Source organism: Papio anubis, chromosome 16 (assembly GCF_008728515.1).
Source record: "Papio anubis isolate 15944 chromosome 16, Panubis1.0, whole genome shotgun sequence".
Taxonomy (NCBI): domain Eukaryota; kingdom Metazoa; phylum Chordata; class Mammalia; order Primates; family Cercopithecidae; genus Papio; species Papio anubis.
Window position 1 is genome coordinate 14,996,641 of NC_044991.1, and position 22,202 is coordinate 15,018,842.

At 47.9% G+C, this 22,202-nt stretch overlaps 1 protein-coding gene and 1 long non-coding RNA gene across 2 annotated transcripts; both read right to left on the reverse strand.

The window, feature by feature from the left end:
• Positions 1-4,035: 4,035 nt before the first annotated feature.
• LOC116270736 lies at positions 4,036-9,558 on the reverse strand. The gene is made up of 2 exons (XR_004178902.1): positions 9,513-9,558; positions 4,036-5,112 (listed from the first exon to the last, which is right to left on the reverse strand). It is a non-coding gene; the product is annotated as an uncharacterized LOC116270736 (long non-coding RNA).
• A 63-nt stretch (positions 9,559-9,621) lies between these two features.
• APOL5 (apolipoprotein L5) lies at positions 9,622-13,575 on the reverse strand. Its single transcript, XM_031656342.1, is given in 4 exon segments — positions 9,622-10,589; positions 11,024-11,188; positions 11,895-12,857; positions 12,860-13,575. Coding segments are annotated over 4 exon segments (1,407 nt in total). The 5' UTR covers positions 13,071-13,575; the 3' UTR covers positions 9,622-10,521.
• Between the last annotated feature and the right edge of the window lie 8,627 nt (positions 13,576-22,202).

A 22,202-nucleotide genomic window follows, 5' to 3' on the forward strand; every position in this document is an offset into this window, starting at 1 on the left:
GGCTGTCTGACCTTTTATCAGGCAGTGACCTCTGGACCAACTAGACGGACAGCATCCAAAGATAAGTCATCTTTGTCTAGCACGTAGTAGATGCTTTATACATTTGATTTTTTTTTTTTTTTTTTTTTTTGCCTCAAACCCCTTCCACTTACATAATTCTTCCTGTTTTGACAGGCTTTAGCAATGATGTGTTTTTCTCTGACTCAAGCTCAGCCCCAGTCCGCAGCCTCCATTCATCACATGAACATTGATTGGTGACGTGCAGCCATATATTGGTGCCATTTGGAAACAAAGCCTGGAGAAACTGGATTTTCTCTTAGGTAATTCTGTACATGTCTCTCCCCGCCACCAGACTGAGCTTCCAGAGGGCAAAGGACCAGATTAATCATGTCCAGCTTCCTAACACCTCACTGAGGCACCTGCTGGAGCTGCCATCATATAAACCATACTGACGGTTCCACAAAGAGACACAGACTCAAATGCACAGCCAGGAATATGACAAGCACAGGCAGAGTGTCTAAGAATGAAACCACACATAATTCTCTGAGACTTTATTTAAAACACAAGGTGAATTTACAAAAAGTTCAAGATGAATCAAAAGGTGGCCCTGGCCTCAGGCTTCCATGTCTGTGCCTCTGTTAAGGACAAAGAGTGCTCAGAGCAGCTGCCTCTCCATGCTCCCAAGTAGCCAGTGGCCCCTGTGATGGCAACCAATGATGCAGGTTTGTTTTTGATTGTTTGAAAAGAAAACTGAATTTCAAGGAGCCAAGTTTCTCTTTCTCCCTGAGCCATAGTAAGCTGTGTGGTCTCAGTCAAATCTCTGCCCATCTGCCCCACAGCTTCCCCATCTGTAGGATGTCAGGACAAATCAGCTATTCTGGCTGGGCGCGGTGGCTCATGCCTGTAACCACAGCACTTTGGGAGGCCGAGGCGGGTGGATCATCTGAGGTCAGGAGTTCGAGACCAGCCTGGTCAACATGGTGGAACCCGGTCTCTACTAAAAACACAAAAATTAGCCGGTCATGATGCTGTGCGCCTGTAACCCCAGCTACTCAGGAGGCTAAGGCAGGAGAATTGCTGGAACCCAGGAGGCGGAGGTTGCATGAGCTGAGATCGTGCCACTACACTCCAGCCTGGGTGACAGAGTGAGACTCCGTCTCAAAAAAAAAAAAAAAGATAAGCTATTCTGTGGGCCCCTCCCAAGGCGGAAGTGCTGACTCTGTATTGTTGATAACAGAACTTGTCTCTCCAGGTGGAAATCAAGCCTAAACAAATGCTCAGTCCCAGGGACAGGGCTGATCCCATCACGCACTCCCACGCTCCGCCTTCCCCTGGGAGCTCAGTTCCTTCTACCTCACAGCTCGTAAAATGCCTGTGCATTCACTAAGTCCCGTCAGAAACTGCACAAGAGCAATTGTGACCAAGTAGTCACAAAAGCTGGCACCACACAGCGGCATGTCGGGAAAACGATGCCTCCATGTTGGAGACTGCCTGACCCAGTTCTAGGCCGAATATCGGAGGTTCTCAACCAAAGGAGCAAATCAGAGCCCCATTTACACGCCCAGGCTGCAGACCCGCAGGTTCCAACTCATTGGGTCCAAGTGGGGTCTGAGCATCTGGATTTTGTGAAGAGGCCAAAGATGATCCTAATGTGCACGCTGGTTGGAATCTGCCACTACAGGATTTTGGATCCTGCCGTCTTCTCAAAGCGTGCCGAGAGACAGAACAGAAAAGTTCTTTTTTTTTTTTTTTTTTTTTTTTGAGACAGAGTTTCGCTCTTATTGCCCAGGCTGAAGTGTAAGTTGTGATCTTGGCTCACTGCCACCTCCGCCTCCTGGGTTCAAATGATTCTCCTACCTCAGCCTCCCAAGTAGCTGGGATGACAGGTGTGCGCCACCATGCCTGACTAATATTGTTTTTTTTTTTTTTTTTTTTTTTTTACTGGAGACAAAGTTTCACCATGTTGATCAGGCTGGTCTCAAACCCCTGACCTCAAGTGATCCACCCACCTTGGCCTCCCAAAGTGCTGGGATTACAGGCGTGAGCCACCGCACCGGGCTGAAAAGCTTGTTTTTAAAAAGGCTGGGACTGATGTCTCCACGAAGGTTCATCGGTGGTGACCAATGTTACCACACGGTCTGGATGATGATGGTCTAGGGTGAGGGGAGAGGGTGTGGGGGAGCGCTCTGTGCTTTCCACTCAATTTACTCTAAAACATAATTCACGTTAAAGCCTATTGATTTAAATGCAGGGAAGAGGCAGCCAGGGTATGACGGAGTCAATGGAAATATTCAAGGATCGTGGTTCTGTCCCTCTCAGCCAGATCACTCTTCCTAAACACCTTTGTTCTCAGATGAGCTCCTGCTCCATCTCCATGGACGGCTTCTGCTGTCTGTGGGCAAAATTCTAAACTCCTCAGCCCGGCATTGACGGCACCTCCCGGTCCTGGCCTCAGACCGTCTTTCAGGCTTAGAATCAATAACGAGGAGCCCAGACTGAAAGGGACCTCAAAGACCATCCCCACCAGATTGTAAGTCCCGCAAGGGGGGCTGTCCTTGTCTGTTCACCACAAGGACCTAGGACGTGACCAGGGTCTGCAAGGGCAGAGACCTACACCCGGATCTGGCTCCCGGTAGGAGTACATGCCCTGGCCCAGCCACCAGCCATTGCATTCCGGCCCGGCCCCCTTCCCTCTTTTTTTTTGAGAGGGACTCTCACTCTGTCACCCAGGCCGGAGTGCGGGTGGCGCGATCTTGGTTCACTGCAACCTCCACCCCCCAGGTTCAATTGATTTCCTGCCTCAGCCTCCCGAATAGCATGGATTATAGGTGCCTGCTATCACGCCTGGCTAGTTTTTGTATTTTTAATAGAGATGGGATTTCACCATGTTGGCCAAGCTGATCTCAAACTCCTGACCTCAAGTGATCTGCCCGCCTCAGCCTCCCAAAGCACTGGGATTATAGGCGTGAGCCACCATGCCTGGCCAGAAATCCCCTTTTTCTTTCTCCACACAGCCTGTCCTTCCACCTCCTTTTGCCTCAAGACCATTTCTCTGAACATTTCCGACATACTCCAGCCCCCTTCATCTCGCTTGCCTCTGAGCTCTCTGCAGCATGACTTTATTCTTGCCATACTTGGCTTCGTGCTGCGTTATTTGGAATTATTTGAGGCCAGGCCTCTTTTGTATTCAGCTCTGTCTCCAGTGCCAGAGCCCTGGAGCTGCCATGCATCCCTCAGTGTCTGTGGGACCTGCCAGGCCAGCTGTGGGAGTCAGGACTAGGATTGATCTGAGCAGAGCCTTCATGTGTTTGTTTTTTTTTGTTTTTTTGGGTTTTTTTGAGATGGAGTCTCACTTTGTCGCCAGGCTGGAGTGCAATGGCACGATCTCGGCTCACTGCAACCTCTGCCTCCCGGGTTCAAGAGATTCTCCTGCCTCAGCCTCCCAAGTAGCTGGGATCACAGGCAGGTGCCACCTGCTCCTCTGCTCTAAGAAAGCCTTATTCTTTTAGGATGTAAAGCATGGGCTCCGGATCCCAGCCGTCTAAACTTGAAATCCGGCTCTGCCACTTCCTGAACGTGTGCCCTTGCAGGAGTTGCTTAGTGTGCCTCAGCGTTTCCATCTGTCAAATGGAGATAGTATTAGTCTGTACTTGAGAGTAAGGATTTTAAAAGTTCATATAGGGGCTGGGTGCAGTGGCTCATGCCTATAATCCTAGCACTTTGGGAGCCAAGGCGGGTGGATCACCTGAAGTCAGGAGTTCAAGACCAGCCTGGCCAACATGGTGAAACCCTGTCTCTACTAAAAATACAAAAAAAAAAAAAAACTAGCCGGGCGTGGTGGCGGGCACCTGTAATCCCAGCTACTCAGGAAGCTGAGTCAGGAGAATCACTTGAACCCGAGAGGCAAAGGTTACAGTGAGCCAGGAACATGCCACTGCACTCCAGCCTGGGCAACAAGAATGAAACTCTGTCTCAAAAAAAAAAGAAAAGAAAATTCATACATGTAAAATGCTTAGAAATACATGGCACATAGTATTCACTCAATACATGTTCTATTATTGTTATTGTTAATCGTGTGATCCACAGGGATGAGCCAAGCACTCTGGACAACCATCCCAGGCTCCAAAGACAGGACAATGACATGGGTTCTGAGCCTTAAGTTCCAACATCCCCTTGACCTCCCAGTTCTAATTGGTCAGGTCCTATCTTCCCTGCTGAATTATTTGCTTCTTGTGTCCTCAGGAAACTGAGGCACAGAGAGGTCATAGAGCAAGGCCTCAAACCCCAGCAAGAACCCAGGCAGCTCTCCTGGGGCCGTGTCCCTAGGCCCCCCACAGATCCTGGCACCCAGTGGTCATGGGGGCTCCATGAGCCTTTCTTCACTGAGTGGAGGCCCTTCCACTCCTTCCCCCCGTCTTATTCTTTTCATCGGTTCGTACAGTCAAGTTTGTGGAATTGTAGAGTCGGGCACAAGCCTTGACGTTCAAATAGTTCAAGCCTCTATTTGACCAATAGGAGCAAAAGGCCCAGAGAGGCTAAACACAAGAGCATACGGCCAGTTATTGGCAGGAGTCAGGGCTGAGGAGCCTCCCCTTTTCCAAATGTTGCCTTGCTGGTGTTTGAAAGTGTTTGCCTGATAGAATAAACAGGAGCATAAAATGGTTTTTCCAGCAGAATGCTAAGTTCTCCAAAGTTGGGGTCTTCTGTGCTAGCTCGGGGTTCCTGCCAGGGTTCTCTTCATCCAGAGCAGTCAGTAAATGCTTCCCCAGTCTCCTGTCGTGCTTTCTGGAAGCACGGCATTGGCTGAACGTCTGTCAGTTACCGGGGGTGGCCTTAGGTGCCTTCGCATATGAGATCTCATTGAATTTTCACTTCAAAATGAAACTGAGTTATTCATAAGAACTCCTCATTCTCATCCCCATTTTGTGAGAAAGTCAAAACAGTGGCAGGAGGAGCCTTGCACAGTTTCACACAGGTGGAATGTTTTCTGAGCCTGGATCCACGGGTCTTGCACAGTTTCACACAGGTGGAATGTTTTCTGAGCCTGGATCCACGGGTCTTGCACAGTTTCACACAGGTGGAATGGTTTCTGTGCCTGGATCCACAGGTAAGCTGAGGAATAGTGCAGAGAGAACTGGTCTGCCGGCGGAGAAACAGGCCAGGTGGAAAGTGGGGCAGTGAGCTCCTTGGGGGCAGGAGGGGCGGGGACAGTGAAGACTGCCCAGCGCCAGGCCTCTCCTGAGGGCGGCACTGATCCTACCCCCAACCTTTCACCTTTCACACTTGAGGGCTGCCTGGCCCTGTGACAGAAAAGAGGCAAGTGTGGAAAGTGTTCTCACAGGAAACACCATCGCCCCCTGGTTCCTTCTAGGTTCAGAAATCGGCTTCCCGCCCCACGGATGGCAATTTCTTATTTTGAAAGCCAGAATTCTAGATCCTCAAAGTTGCTTGTCTTGAATCCTTTGGACCAGGGGTCAACCCGCTGTTTCTGAATAGCAGCAGATAGTAAATATTTTTGGTTGCACAGGCCTTTCGGTCTCTGTCACAGCTTCTCAACTTGGCCACTGTAGCACAAGAGCAACTGCAGACAGTCAGTGAAGGACCTGGTAATCTTCCAATCAAACTTTTAAGAAACAGGCGGTAGGTCTGATTTGGCCCACGCACTGCCGACCCTTGCCTGAGTTTGGATCAGTGCTTAAATCCCTGCCAAGTGCAGACTGACTGTAACTATTAATTTTGATGTGCATGTGTGGAAAACATTAATCTCCAAATCATTTTAAAAGTGTTGCCAGAATTGGCAACACTTGCTCAGGCTCAAACTTCAAATTTCTGCCTTAGGCCTATAAGCACAGGCATGTATGAATTTCAGCCCTCCCATGCTTTAGTGGTGTGACCTCAGGATAACCAAGGCAGTGCAAGGTAGTGGTTAAGAGCAAGGAACCAAGAGTTGGAAGGTTCTGAGTCAGATCTGCCACCTGCTAGGTGGATTACCTTGAGCAACTTATTAATACTTAACAGCTCTGCACCCTAGAGTCCTCGTTTATAAACTTTAGACAATAAATGTTCCTACTTTAGCAGTGTTTTGCAAGGATAAGACAGGATGTGTAGAGTACTCAGCACCGTGTCTAGAAACTGTTAAGTTTTCCGTAACTATTTGCCATTTGTCATTCGATGAAGTTGGGAAAGCACTTAGCAGAGTTCCTAGTGCACAGTAAACTTTCAGTGAATATTTTGTCTTCCCTTTTTGTCAGGGAGGGGAACAGGGATCAAGGAGTTTCTGGGCAGGCTGGAGTGCAGTGGTGCAATCTTAGCTCACTGCAGCCTGAACCTCCTAGGCTCAAGCGATCCTCCTACCTCAGCCTTCTGAGTAGCTGGAACCACAGGCATGCACCACCACACCTGGCTAATTTTTGTGCTTTTTAAAGAGATGGGCTTTCACCGTGTTTGAGGCCAGCTGGGCAACTCCTGAGCTCCATTAATCCTTCTGCCTCGGCCTCCCAAAGTGTTGGGATTATAGGCACAAACCACCGCACTCTGCCTGAAATGAATCTTGTGGCTGGTAGGGGATAGAGCAGGAGATTCTCCAGGATGGTATTCTTACACATCCACACTGAGCTCCTGGTGTGAAAAAGGAGAACTTACCTACAGAATGTCACGTTGCCATGTATCTCTAATGTATACGTTGCCATGTATCTCTAAAAAGCATGTTGCAGAGGGTGTGGGGTAGGTGGGACAGAGCTGGCCTGGAGGTACCACCAGGATGTATGGTCTGGAGACAGGGTTCCAGTGCAGGCTGCATCCATCACAGGCACCGGGAGCTGAAAGGGTGGGGGACACTCCCTGGGCATTTCCTCCACCATCTCTTCCTTATTGGATCATCCTCATCAGCACAGAACCATGCTGGTATTTCTTCCATCTTTTTTTTTTTTTTTTCCTTTTACAGCCTCCCTTCCTTCTTCCGCCAAACCCCCTCCAAAAATTTGTTTTTTCTCCTCCTTTTTTTTTTTTTTTTTTTTTTTTGAGACAGAGTCTTGCTCTGCGGCCCAGGCTGGAATGCAGTGGCGCAATCTTGGCTCACTGCAACCTCCACCTCCCAGGTTCAAGGGATTCTCCTGCCTCAGCCTCCTGAGTAGCTGGGACTACAGACGTGCACCACCACGCCCAGTTAATTTTTGTATTTTTAGTAGAAACAGGGTTTCACCATGTTGGCCAGGCTGGTCTCGAACTCCTGACCTCAAATGATCCGCCCACCTTGGCCTCCAAAGTGCTGGGATTACAGGCGTGAGCCACTGTGCCCAGCCTTTCTGCCTTCTTTTAAAACTTCTCCATTCAGGCTTTTTGTCCTCAGCCATTTCACCATAACCACTCTAGTCGAGGCCACCAGTGGTCTTCATGTTGCTAAATCAGATCGATTCTCCTGTCCCTGACCTGTCAGCAGCACTGGCCTGGTGCATCGCTTCTGTGCTTTGAGGCTTTCCTCGCTTGGTGTCCTGGACACCTGCTCCTGGTGCCCCTCTTCCCTCAGTGGCTGCTTCCTTCTCAGTCTCCTTTGAGGGTTCCCCGGCTCTCCACATTCTCTTCAAGCTGGGGTGCCCAGGAGTTGGCCTTTGACATATTTCTCCGACCTGTGTTCACTCTTCTGATAATCTTACCCACTGTCAGGTTTCAGATACCATCTATTTACAGATTTGTATCTCCGACTGATTTGGTGTTGGAGACCCCACATCTTGAACCGGATGCATGGAACTCATCACACCACAGGTCCAGTCCACGAACAAAGCCTGCGGGCTCTCCCTTCAGACTGGATCCAAAATCTGACCCCTTCTCACCGCCTCTGTTGCCACCACACTGGTTCAGGTCACCAGCCTTTCTCCCAAGGGTTGTTTCTGACACTTGCTAACAGAAATGTCATCACCTTGCCCTGTGGTCTCCTCTCAACGCAACAGCAAGTGATCCTCCTAAAATCTAAGCCATCAGGTCACTCCTCTGCCTGAAATCCCCCATGTGTCCCCACCTCACTCAAAGTAGAAGCCCAAATCCTTACTGTAGCTCTAAGACCCTGCACCTTTTGGCCTCCAGCTCCCTCTCCAGCCTCCTCTCTACCCTCCCTTCGCATTCCCCTGCCTCTCTCTGCTCCCGGCACCGCAGGCACCGCACCCCACCTGCAGCCCCTGAACGTCCCAAGCAGGTGTTTGCCCTCGCTGCTCCCTCTGTCTGGAAAGCTCTTCTCCCAGATACCCTCACCACTTCCATGTCTTTGCTGAAAGATCAGCCTCTCAGAGAGGCGTGCCCCGATGATCCTATTTGAAATTGCGTTCCTGCCCCATCCTACACTCCGTATAACTCCTTCCCAAACTCATTTTTCTCCCCAACACTCATGACTTTATAAGACACTGTAGCCGGGCGCGGTGGCTCAAGCCTGTAATCCCAGCACTTTGGGAGGCCGAGACGGGCGGATCACGAGGTCAGGAGATCGAGACCATCCTGGCTAACACGGTGAAACCCCATCTCTACTAAAAAATACAAAAAACTAGCTGGGCGAAGTGGCGGGCGCCTGTAGTCCCAGCTACTTGGGAGGCTGAGGCAGGAGAATGGCTAAACCCGGGAGGCGGAGCTTGCAGTGAGCTGAGATCTGGCCACTGCACTCCAGCCTGGGTGACAGAGCGAGACTCCGTCTCAAAAAAAAAAAAAAAAAAAAAAAAAAAAAGACACTGTAACACTGATTTCCTGTGTTTCTTTTCTGTGTTCCCCTGCCCCCACCTTGAGAATGAAAACTTCGTGAAGGCAGGATTTGTTTTGTTTACTGCTTTTCCCCAGTGCCTAGAACAATGCCTTTTTGGGTTTGGATGGACGGATGGGTGGATGGACAGATGGGCTGGAGGCTCCCTACGCTTTCCAGCCATTGCTAACACCATGGAGTGGTCGTCCGTGGAAACACCCATTCTCCCACTGTTGCCTTGTTCCGTGATGAGGAGTCTGCGTGCACTCAAATGAAGACCTGCTGACTATCAGTTTGTCCTCTTTTGTTGTTGTTGTTTTGAGACAGAGTCTCGCTCTGTCACCCACGCTGGAGTGCAGTGGCGCGATCTCGGCTCACTGCAACCTCTGCCTCCCAGGTTCATGCTATTCTCCTGCCTCAGCCTCCTGAGTAGCTGGGACTACACGTACCTGCCACCACATCCGGCTAATTTTTAGTATTTTTAGTAGAGACAGGGTTCTACCGTGTTAGCCAGGATGGTCTCAATCTCTTGACCTCGTGATCAGCCCGCCTCAGCCTCCCAAAGTGCTGGGATTACAGGCTTGAGCTACCGCACCCGGCCTCTTTTTTTTTGAGAGGAAGTCTCCCTCTGTTGCCAGGCTGGAGTTCAGTGGCACAATCTCAGCTCACTGCAACCTCTACCTCCTGGGTTCAAGCGATTCTCCTGCCTCAGCCTCCCAAGTAGCTGGGACTACAGGTGTGTGCCACCCCACCCAGATAATTTTTTGTATTTTTAAAAGAGATGGGGTTTCACCGTGTTGGCCAGGCTGGTCTCGGACTCCTGATCTCGTGATCTGCCCACCTCGGCCTCCCAAAGTGCTGAGATTACAGACGTGAGCCACTGCGCCTGGTCGAGTTTGTCCTGTGTTTAAACATTTTATTTTAGATTTGCTGTAAATATTTATTATCTATATTCCTTCTATTTTATAAAACAGTAATGTGCATAACTGAAAACTTGAAAAACACAGAAACGCAGAAAGAAGAGGGGAACACATCACCAAATTTACCCCTGAACAGCCACACTGTGACCTTGCTGTACTCCTTTGAAGGGTTTTGTTTTCCTATGCACAAGTTTGCGAGATGTGCTTTCCTTAGGTAAAAGGTAAGAAAGTCCCTGCTCTTTTCCACCTAATAATACAAGCAGCACTTTCCCCGTGAACCCAGTCATTGAGGGAGCATCATTTCTGACAGCTACCTAGTGTTTTATCAAGTGGATGAATATTTTGTATGTAACCAGTTCCCTAGCATTGGAACATTTTAATGGCTTCACATTTTTCATGATTATAAATTATGCTACAGTAAAGGGATGATTTTCTCCCAATAACAGCTTTTCTCAAATCATTAACTTGTCATTGCAAGACCCTGGGAATGGAGAATGGATCTTAGCTTGAGCAATAGTCTCCACGCAAAGGTGCTGACTGCCGAGTCATGACAGATGACAGGAGGGAAGAGGGGGAGGAGGGGCAGGTGATAGTTTAAAATTTTTTTCATTTTCATTATGAAGGTACTATGTAGTTACATACGATTTGGAAAATACATGAGTTTGGAATGTGTTCCAGCTCCAGTTTTAATTAACATGAACATGCAGGTCTTCTCGGCCTCCAACTCCATCTGTACCCACAAAAAACCTGTTCTCTTGCAAATGTGTCTTCCACCCCAGGTATTTCTGGAGTCCCCAAGGGTGACCACAAACCATTGCAGGTTTGTCTTCTATTATCATTGCTGCTGGTTTTATCATTGCCACTAGAAGCTTCCCTACCCCCTTATTCTTCATCAAAGACTTGCATTTTGCCTCTGTTAAATGAAGGTTCAATGGTGACAGGGTGACCCACTAGGATAAAAAAAAAAAAAGGAAATAGTTTACTCACTTCTGCAGCCTCTTAGGGATCCCACAGTGGGTTCACTTGAGCTCCCAGAAATTACAGGGCGGGGCGAGGTCATTCTTCACTTTGCACACCTAGCCCTTCTCTGTCTTATTCACTGCTAGGCCTGGCATGATGCCTGGCACAGAGGTGTGCCCAATTGAGATTTGTGCATTAACCTCATGAATGAGCAAATGGCCCATCTGGCAGGAAGTACAGAGAGAGCTCCGTGAGATGACTGGCAAAGGCACCAGGTGACGTGGCAGGGGCCGGATGGAAAGCTAGCAGCAGCCCCTCTTCCCGTTAGGCCCTCCCTTCCCTTCTCCGAGGCCCGCCCACCCAAGGAGGGGTTACTTCACTGTCAGGGTTTCCACAGCTCCTGGCTTGCTTGCATCCCACTTACCTCTTCTCGTTGTCGGTGTCTTCCCGGGGCCTGGTGCTGGTGGGGCTGGCTGGTGGCCAAGTGTCCTTGGGGCAGTGACTGTCCTCTTTGGTATTCTCGGTGTCCCGCCAGGGCCCAGACTAGGCTGGTGCTCCACGACAGGCCAGGGGAGAGGTGAGCGAGACCCTGTGGAACATGAGTCTCTGCGTCTCACAGCTTCCAAGAAAGTGATTTCTCTACATAGGAAAGTCTACAACTATAAACTATCTTTCAAATAAAAATCCTTTCCCAACTCATTGGAAATGTCATTTTTATCACGCAATGCCACATTCATGTCATTCAACATGTATTTCTGGCACACTGGCTATATGCCAAGCACTGCTAGGTGCCGGGGATACTGGTATGGACAAGAGGGACACGATGGCCCAGCCGTCGCCACCCAGACTGATAAACTGGCTCATCTGGTCTTGTCGCCTCTACCCAGGAACGGGCTCAGCGCAAGAGGGTGACTTCGACTTCCTATGATGTCATCTCCAATCCGAGCAACCAGCACTCCTCACTCCCCGGACCCCTGTTCACCAAATTATCCTTCCCTGCTGGAGCCTGCAGACCACAAGAGAGGCAGACAGGAAGCACCCCCACAAACACACACATATGGGATTTCAAGAATTTATGGTTATTTATGGTCAGGGCTTTGAGAGAAGAGAATGCAATCCTGGGAAGAACTGAGGGCAGCTAGTTAATGTCAGGGGTGTGGGGCAAGTCCTCTCTTTGAAGAAAGGACAGCTGTAGTTATGCATTGATCCCGTTTGTTTAGCATTCCTCGCCTCCACCCCCAGGCTAAGCTTTTAGAAGAGCAAGACCACATCTGTGTTATTTGCTGCCTTCCTACCTTCTGGTTTAACCACACGGGATCCTCGAACAGCCCTTCCCCGGCAGCTGGAACAGGTCCGGCTTGCCTTCTGCAGCAGGTGCCGGTGGCGCTCAGTGAGCTAGTTCAGGTCCTGCTCCAGCTTCTTAGCAAGTGTCCTCAGTTCCTCTGCTGTCTCTGTCCTTGCCCCATCCTCCAGGTGCTTCCAGCTCTGCAGGAAGCTGCTCATGTCTTTCAGAAGTAAGAAGCCAGCCCCAGCAGCACCCATCACCCGGGCACCATTGGTCATGGCCAGAGTTGTGCCCTCAAAGGCTCTCTGCACCCCTCTAGCCCTCCAGAAAGGGATGTGTCTTGTGACCACAAAATTCTTGACCATAGCCATGAACCCAGAGTTGGCTTTGGCCATCTGGTAGGCACGAAGGTCCCTGATGCCCATGATGGCTTTTACACACTTGTCAACACAAAAGCTAGCAGCCCCGATTTCAGACCAATTTATTTCTCCAAAAGCCTCATGTGATGTCGTCAGAGGCCCCAGTCGGCTGGCTTTGTCTCTTGCTGCTGAATTGCTCCTATTTTCTAAAACATTTGTTACTATGTTGGTGATGGCAGCTGCTGCCCCCAACCCTGTCGCAGCTGCTGAGAGCACGAGACTGTCTCCTGCTGTCACAGGTGCTAGGGCCAAACCCAGGATGCTCATGACCCCAGAAACAGCCCCGGAAGAGCTGGCCACCGGGCTGGTCTTGGTCAGCAACTTGTGAGTGGTGTCAACTTGGTCCGCAAGGATGTTAAGTTCTTTGATGTTCTGTTCTAGCTCAAATTTGTGCAAAGGAAAATATGAGAGAAACAGTTTTTCCTCCTCTGACAGCCAGCCGTCTGGCATGGAATCTTTGTCACACCGCATCAGTTCTTCAAACAGAACACAGGACAGCACATCAGCCTCATCACTGTGGACAGCTGACATCAAATTGTTAATTTTCCAACTCGGCACAGGTTCACCAGTGAGGCTAAAGACATCGAGGTAATCTGAGTACTAAAATGTGTGCAGGAGGCAGAGCCCTGGGAATCGAGGTATAATGTCAAAACCACCTTTGCGGAAATTCTAACAGTGGGGAAATTATGGCAGTGAAAGGGGTCTGACCTAGCCGGCTTCATCTTGCTTCTAACCTCCAAGCTGTTCTTGTTCTTTCTTCTGGGCATAGGCTCAACTAACTTTGGGAGGAACTTAGTTTATAGTTTAACTTTGAAACAAAGATGACAACAGCCCCTTCCCGAAACAAACCCCCTTCTTGCCTAGGGACCAGACTGCCTTTACAGGACTAAAAAATTAGCCATAATATTAGAAATTATAATTTAGGTGTTATTCAACCAGAGGCCACAAGATTCTAAACCTCCCCACTTGCTCCTCGACATAACATCACTATTGGAAAACCTAACACGAGTGCTTGAGATATTTTTCAGACCCTGCACTCAGACTGATCAACTGGCTCATCTGGTCTTGTGGCCTCTACCCAGACACCGGCTCAGTGCAAGACGGTGACTTCGACTTCCTACGATTTCATCTCCAACCCCAGCGATCAGTACTCTTCATTCCCTGGACCCCTACCACCAAATTATCCTTTAAAAAAAACCAGTCCTGGCCAGGCGTGGTGGCTCATACCTGTAATCCCAGCATTCTGGGAGGCCCAGGTGAGCAGATCACAGGGTCAGGAGTTCAAAACCAGCCTGGCCAATATGGTAAAACCCCGTCTCTACTAAAAATACAAAAGTTAGCTGGTCGTGGTGGTGGGCGCCTGTAGTCCCAGCTACTCCGGAGGCTGTGGCAGGAGAATTGCTTGAACCTGGGAAGCGGAGGTTGCAGTGAGCTGAGATCGCGCCACTGCACCCCAGCCTGGGCGACAGAGTGAGACTTTGTCTCAAAAAAAAAAAAACAACAACAACAACAGCAAAACCCACTCCTCGAATCTTTGGAGAAACTGACTTGAGTAATAATAAAACTCCAGTCTCCCATTCATCTGGCTCTGCATGAATTAAACTCTTGATTGCAATTCCCCTGTATTGATAAATCAACTCTATCTGGGCAGAGGGCAAAATGAACCCACTGGGCTGTTACAGTGTGGGTGGCAGACAGACAGACAGACAGAAGGTCCACTCTGGCCTGGAGCCCTGGGTGGGGGTGGCCATGTGTTTTGAGCAGGAGCACAGCTTGAACTACCCCATACAGGCCCAGGCTGGTGGCTTACTATTCCATTCATCCACAAACAGCTCTCTTCCAAATGTATGTGGATACCAGCCCAGGCACAGTGGCTTGTGTCTGTAATCCCAGCACTTTGGGACACCAAGGTGGATGGATCACCTGAGGTGAGGAGTTCGAGACCAGCCTGGCCAACATGGTGAAATCCCATCTCTACTAAAAATACAAAAATTAGCCAGGCATGGTAGTGGGTGCCTGTAGTCCCAGATACTCAGGAGGCTGAGGCAGGAGAATCGCTTGATCCTAGGAGGCAGAGGTTGCACTGAGCCGAGATCGTACCATAGCACTCCAGCCTGGGCAACAACAGTGAAACTCTGTCTCAAAAAAAATAATAATAATAATAAAATAAATGTATGGGGATACTGATGTTATGAATAAAATGTAACTTAAAAGCTTTACTGACTTTTGTCACCAAGTCTTTTCCTAAAAAAGACATATGTACATGTATACATTTATAATTTATACATATATAAGTTGTGACTAATTTGATTAAAAAACAGTACCAAAAGTATACAGAGCAGATGCCTTGATCTTCTTTCTTTTTCTTTTTCTTTTTCTTTTTTTTTTTAAAAAACATGTTTGCTTGAAAATTGTGGTTGCTTCTGCGCAGGGAACCTGGGACATCCGGAAACAGGATTTAAGGGGAGACTTTTTTTTGTTCTTGAGACGGGGTCTCACTGTATTGCCCAGGCTGGCCTCAAACTCCTGGGTTCAAGTGATGCTCCCCAGCAGCTGGGACTACAGGCACATGCAACCACACCTAGTGACACTTACTTTTTACTGTTTGCCCTTTTGTTCCTCTTAGCTTTTGTGTCATATGCATGTATGATCATATTTAAAAATTAGTAAAAGAGTCTACATTTCCAAAGCAAAAGTTTGGGGATCTCCAAGAAGACAACCACATATCCCCCTTCCACGGGAGAGGGCTCACTGTCATTCAGTTGGACAGTGTTGAATATTTTGAAAACAAAGTAGATTTTTTTTGTTTGTTTTGAGATGGAGTCTCACTCTATTGTCCAGGCTAGAGTGCAGCGGCGCGATCTCGGCTCACTGCAACCTCCACCTCGAGTTCAAGCCATTCTCCTGCCTCAGCCTCCCAAGTAGTCAGGCATGAGGCACCACCATGCTGGGCTAATTTCTGTATTTTTAGTAGAGACAGGGTTTTGCCATGTTGGCCAGGCTGGTCTCAAACTCCTGACCTCAAGTGATCCACCCCCTCTCGGCCTCCCAAAGTTTTGAGATTACAGGTATGAGCCACCGCGCCTGGCCCAAAGTAGACTTCTAACAAAAGTGTGGTTATACTTAGAAATAGTGAGATCTACTCTGGCCACTTGTTAACGGGCAAGTGACTGAAGCTTGTAAATCTTAAGAAAAAATGAGGAAAAGGGAAAAAACGCACAACTGGGAAAATTCTCTCCACTCAAACTTTTCCTGTAATTTTAAAAAAGAATCACCATTCAGTTTTCCTGTTGAATCATTTTGGCTCAGTATCTGGAACTTCAGGGTTAGGCAGGACCTTTGAGAATCACTGTTCTTAAGAACCTTGATCTTAGGGAATTTGGGACTCCCAGCATGGGTACTGCTGGACTATGGACTGTGTGTGTGACTTTCTACAGCACGTAACACGGTCTGACTTGTATGTTCCCTAGGTTGGTTCTGGCCTGTCTCCTAATGGAGCATCTACAATAGACTTGGCTTGGGTTTGATGGATAGTGAGAGAGGGTCTATGGGAAAGGATGCAAGGCTGTGGGCAAACCGTACTTGGACCAAGGAACCCCAAGGCCTGAAAGGAACTGTGGACAATGGACTTAGAATCCTCTGCTCCCTAGCCAAGGCCATTAGCAGCCTCAAGTGGACCAGCCCTGGGTCCCTCCCTCCTCCCTCCTGGGGGAAGCGGGAGGGGCCTTCTGACATCCTTCCTCGTCTTCAAGTCACTCTTTTAAGAAAGGACTTCATCGGGGTTTAAAGTGAACATCTCTGTAAACCTAGGATTTCAGTGCCCCCTCTCCAACCTAAGTTTTAGAACTATGAGATGTTAGACCTGGAAGCCCTTCCAGGTCGCCTGGTACACAGATGGCAGAGGCATAACCTCCCCGCTATTGTTAGTGAGGGTGTCTAAAGCACAGGAGAATCGCGGTGCCGCATCTAGGCTCTTTGGGAAAGAGTGCTGCTGTGACCTAGTGGGCGCCGTCTAGGCGCAACACAGAAGAAAAACAGTCATCTGCCACATTTTTGCCATCAATGAGCCCAGTCCCTCATTTACAGAGGAGCAAACCGGCTCCAAAAAGGAGGGACATTCCCTGATTACAACTGAGTTAGTGGTGGAGTTAGGCTAAGAACCTAGGGCCGGGCGCAGTGGCTCAGTAATCCCAGCACTTTGGGAGGCCTAGGTGGGCGGATCACTTGAGGTCAGGAGTTCGAGACCAGCCTGACCAACATGGTGAAACCCCGTCGCTACTAAAAATACAAAAATTATCCAGGTGTGGTGGTAGGCACCTGTAATCCCAGCTACTTGGGAGGCTGAGGCAGGAGAATCGCGTGAACCTGGGAGGCAGAGGTTGCAGTGAGCCAAGATCGCGCCATCGCACTCCAGGCTGGGCGACAAGAGGGAAACTCTGTCTCCTGAAGCCTCTAGTCTGCCTCAACTACTGGCTGATTTTCCCCGAGATACAAAAAATCATCCCTCTCCCTTTACCAAAGGAGGAGAGGTGAACATTGTACAAGCACATAGGAAGGGCCCCCGTTAACTCCAGTCCACGCAGCATGCATTGGCCAGTAGCCAAAGTCAAGGACACAGATAAGTAAAATGGTTGTGCCTGTGCCTGAAAAATCAATGCCTTTGTTGGGAGCTTTCCCAGACTTAACGAGAGCCTTAGGGGGAAATCTTGACAGCAGAGGTGGGAGAGAGAACAGTAGAGGGAGGTTGGGCCAAGGACACTGAGAAGTGAATGACTGTACCTGTGCCTGAAAGCGCAGGCAACCCATTTGCATGACGCATGAAGATTTTATCTTTAGGCGCTTGGCTGCTATAAATTGCGGGAGCATTGCAACCCACTTTAGAGAACCTTATGGACACTTTGGCAAGAGTGAAGTGCAGCCTCTGTTAGGCAGCAGAGTCTGTTGTGAGTCTATTGCTGCAGCCGAGCTCTGTGGGAGAGTCTAAACGCCCAGGCCAAGGCAATAGAAAGGCACGTCCCAGGAGCTTGGATCTCAAGGCAAGACTCAGACACTGTCATGGGTTGGGAAAGGGTGAAGGCAGACCCAGGAAGGAATATTCCTGGATTGGGAGAAAACCAGCAAATTCTGCTTCTAGGATTCCATTGCCCTCTAAGCCATGTGTCTGGGCATCTATCCATATACAATGTACTTACCATTACCAAAAGATTTTTTTTTTTTTTGGATGAAGTCTTGCTCTGTCGCCCAGGCTAGAGTGCAGTAGTGGTGCGATCTTGGCTCACTGCAACCTCTGCCTCACGGGTTCAAGCAATTCTCCTGCCTCAGCCCCCTATGTAGCTGGGATTACAGGCATGCTCCACCACACCTAGCTAATTTCTGTATTTTTAGTAGAGACAAGGTTTCACCAGGTTGGCCAGTCTGGTCTTTAACTCCTGACCTCAAGTGATCCGCCCACCTCGGCCTCCCAAAATTCTGGGATTACAAGCATGAGCCACCGTGCCTGCACTTACCAAAGGTTTTACATTTTTTTTAACTAAGATATTTTTTATGCGGATGTGTATGTTTTTCCCCTTTTTTGCATATCTCCAATTGCACATGAGACAACATGAGCAACGCATCAGCCAACTTGGTTGGAACCCATTTGTAGTTTCATCCCTCATGAAGGTGGCTACAGATCTGGATATTAACAATCAGATTTTATTCCTTCATTCAAATACTCATTGACGGCTAGGCGTGGTGGCTCACACCTGTAATCCCAGCACATTGGGAGGCCGAGGTAGGTGGAGCATTTGAGGTCATGAGTTCAAGACCAGCCTGGCCAACATGGCAAAACTCCGTCTCTACAAACAATATAAAAATTAGCCAGGCGTGGTGGCAAGCGTCTGTAATCCCAGCTGCTCAGGAGGCTGAGGCAGGAGAATCACTTGAACCAGGGAGGCAGAGGCTGCAGTGAGCTGAGGTCGTGCCACTGCACTCCAACCTGGGTGACAGAGAAGAGACTCTGTCTCAAAACAAAACAAAACAAAACAAAACCCAAATACTCATTGAGTGCCGGGTCTGTGCCAGACACTGTTTTAGATGCTGGGATTGTGGCCATAAGCATAACAGTCCGTTCTCTGCCCTTATGGAACTCAGGTTCGGGGACTTCCCCCGGACCTCACCTCCGTAGATTACCTTTGGAAGCCACATTTCTTCACAACCTTCTCCCAAGCCTGGAGATGGACGAAGATTAGGGACATTTCTTCTTGAGTCATCTCAGTCCAAAAAGACGTAACAGCGCTCCGGGAAAGTCGGCTGTCTAATTACAATATTGGAGAATTAGAAAAAAAAAAAAGTTAGAATACAACAAAAATGTTAATGTCTCAGAAATGTCACATGATTTTTGTCTGATTTTAACCGAACAAACCATGGGAATGCCCAAGGCTGACTAGGATGCAATAAAACTGGAAATCTCTTAGGCTTCTGGTGGCAATGTTGACATTATACATTAATGAAATGGGAGTGGGCGGGGAAGTGCTGCATAGAGAAGGGCATGGTCCCTGGTGAGTGTTCCACCCTCCGGCCTGGGCGCATGGATCTAAGTGAGGACAAGCATTTCTGTTTTCGTTCCCAAATGTTGCATTTTCCAAGACCTCTCTGGCTCGCCATGTCCCGACCTAGCAGGCAGACACACACAAGCAGCTGGACATCGAGAGGAACACACAGGCAGAACACACCGACAGATGCTGACAAGTCATCCACGGCTGGATGACATGGAATTCAGCCAAAGGCAGTTGGAGGAGAACCCGGCCGCTGAGTGGCCCAACTCCAGGGGAAGACCACCTTCCCACTCCATCCCCTTTCTGGCTCCCCATCCATCTGCTGAGAGCTACATTCAATAAAACCTTGCACTCATTCTCCAAGCCCACGTGTGATCCAATTTTTCCGGCATACTAGGGCAAGAACCCTGGAATACAGAAATTAAGACCAGAGCTCTGCCTTATCCTTCCGATAAGCTCCCTGGGGCTTTCGGGAGCTGCAAACACTGAACCCTAGATGGCACTGCTGTGGGGTCGGAGCCCATGCTCCTCACGACCTGCACGTCCGTATGCTGCCCCTAGGGGTTTGAGCTGCAGGGCACCGAAGAAGTGAGCCACAGCCTGTTTTATACCGTGCAAGGGGGATAAGGGAAACTTTTCCAATTCCATTAAGTCACAAAAATCTTCTGAGAATCATCCAATAACACAATGATAGGCACCAAGACAATCGGGGCCATGTTATTGATAACACTGTTAACTTGGGAGCAAGTGAACGATCATTCTGTCCAGTGCCTATCATCTATAATCCTGAGAGAGGCACAGTCTGGTCCCTGCTGAATGACACCTGCCTGATGACAAGGCTCGTGGGCGGGATGGTGGTTGGTTTTGCCCAGGCAGGCAACACGGCAGAGTCCACCTTGTTCAGATACTCTTTCTCACATTGCAGCTTCTTTTGTTGCTCAAAAATCACTTTAAATGTATTTTCAATATAATTTGACAAAAAAATTGTCAAATTTGACAAAAAATATAATTTGACAAAAATCACCGCTAGTTCCATTACTATTGATTTTATTCTCTACTTCCAGTAATTTTTCAAATCCGTATTATTTCTTGCATGGTTTTTATACTTATAATGGTGTGTCCTGTTTTTATTATTTATTTATTTTTTTTTTTTTGAGATGGTCTCACTCTGTCACCCAGGTTGGAATGCAGCGGTGCGATCTCAGCTCACTGCAACCTCCACCTCCTGGGTTCAAGTGATTGTCCTGTCTCAGCCTCCCGAGTCATTGGAATTATAGGTGTGCACCACCATGCCCAGCTAATTGAGAGATGAGGGTTTCACCATGTTGGCCAGGCTGGTCTCAAACTCCCAACCTCAGGTGATCCATCTGCCTCAGCCTCCCAAAGTGCTGGGATTACAGGCATGAGCCGATGTGGCCAGCCACATGCCCTGTTTTTAAAATGTAATGTTATACAAGTATTTTCCATCTTGCTATGCAGTTGTTATAATGATTATTTTTGATGACTCTATGCTGTTTCCTTAACAGAAGATGTATTGTCCTGTTTATAGAAACACTCCCTTATCATGGCACTTTGGCATCTTTTTTTTTTTTTTTTTTTGAGACGGGGTCTTGCTCTGTTGTCCAGGCTGCAGTGCAGTAGCACTATCTCCCGGTTCAAGTAATTCTCCTGCCTCAGCCTCCCAAGTAGCTGGGACTACAGGTGCGCACTACCAATCTGGCTAATTTTTTGTATTTTTAGAAGAGACAGGGTGTCAACATGTTGGCCAGGCTAATCTCAAACTCCTGGCCTCAAGTGATCTGCCTACGTTGGCCTCCCAAAGTGTTGGGATTACAGGCGTGAGCCACCGTGCCCAACCGTGCTTTGGGGTCTTAACACATTTGTTATCCAGATGAGTTCTTTGATAATGTTGCCACCTTGTCCTGCCTGCTGCCTCTACTGTAACCAGTGATAGAACCAGTGATTGGCCCCTTCCCCCCTGCCACACTGCTTCATGCAGGGGCCTCAGGAGCTGCTTAGGTTTTTAGTTAAACTTTACATTTTTAGTTAAACTTTACAAAGGAAGTTATTTGATGTAGTATTTTCAAACACGAGCAGTTGAGAGGGTCTCAGGATGACTCCCTCATTAAGGCTAAGGATCTGCTGTATCTCCACCCAGCAATAGCATATGGCTTCCCAGGGAGTCACGGCTTCCATTTTCTTTCACATAAGACTTGTTGATTCTTTACATTTGTTGCTAACGTGTATTTCTTTGATGTTGTACATTGTTTTGATGCAATTACGAATAGTGGTCTTTTAATGTAATGTTTTCTAACTTGTCTTGTTACTTATAGAAATGTTACTCATTTTTAATACTCTCGTGCTTGACTACATGTTTATTACTGTAGTAGTTATTGAATGAATAATTCATGAATGAATAATGCTGGACTTTTATTTCTGTTTTTAGTATTTTGTTTTCTTATGTTGGTTTCATGCCTTATTGGGTTTCCTTGGATCCTTATTTTTTATATTATGATATTGACTCTAGTATTTCACAGTTGGCAGTTGGTTTTCATCATGATAAGGCAGTGTGTTTTATTCCTATACTTAGACATTTTTATTAGGACTAAGTGTGGAAATTTCAAACTCCAATGAGATGATTATTCTTTTCCTTTTTTGTTTATCCCATGAATGTGGTGCATTCTTAGCATAGATTTCCATATATTGAATTACTCATACATTCCATGAAAACCCCCAACTTGGTCAGTGCATATTTTTGAATCAGAATGTTATAGATTTATATCCTCTAGTATTTTATTCCTATATTCATCATAGAGAAATACATGATATTGAGCCATAGTTTTCTTGTGATCACAGTTTATCATCAGTGTTATATTTGCTTCACAGAATGTATTCAATAGCGTATTTTTTCTATTTCTGGGACAATTTGTACAACATGAGAATTGCTTGTTTTCTGAAAGCTTAAGAGAACTTACCAGGTAACACCTTGGAACCAGAAACTTGCAAATTTCCTCATTTGCCACATGGGATGCTTTAGATTTTTTTTAAATTTAAGCTTATAATATGATTAATAAATGTGACTCCCTTCCCCATTCCTGAAACCTGTCTCTCCCAGTCCTCACCTAAGTCTATTTTTTTTCTTTTTATTTTTTTCTTTTTTTTTTTTTTTTGCAATGGAGGCTCTCTCTGTCGCCCAGGCTGGAGTGCAGTGGTGTCATCTCAGTCACTGCAACCTCCGCTACCTGAGTTCAAGCGACTCTCCTCCCTCAGCCTTCTGAGTAGCTGGGATTACAGGTGCCTGCCACCATGCCTGGCTAAGTTTTGTATTTTTAGTAGAGACAGGGTTTCACCATGATGGTCAGG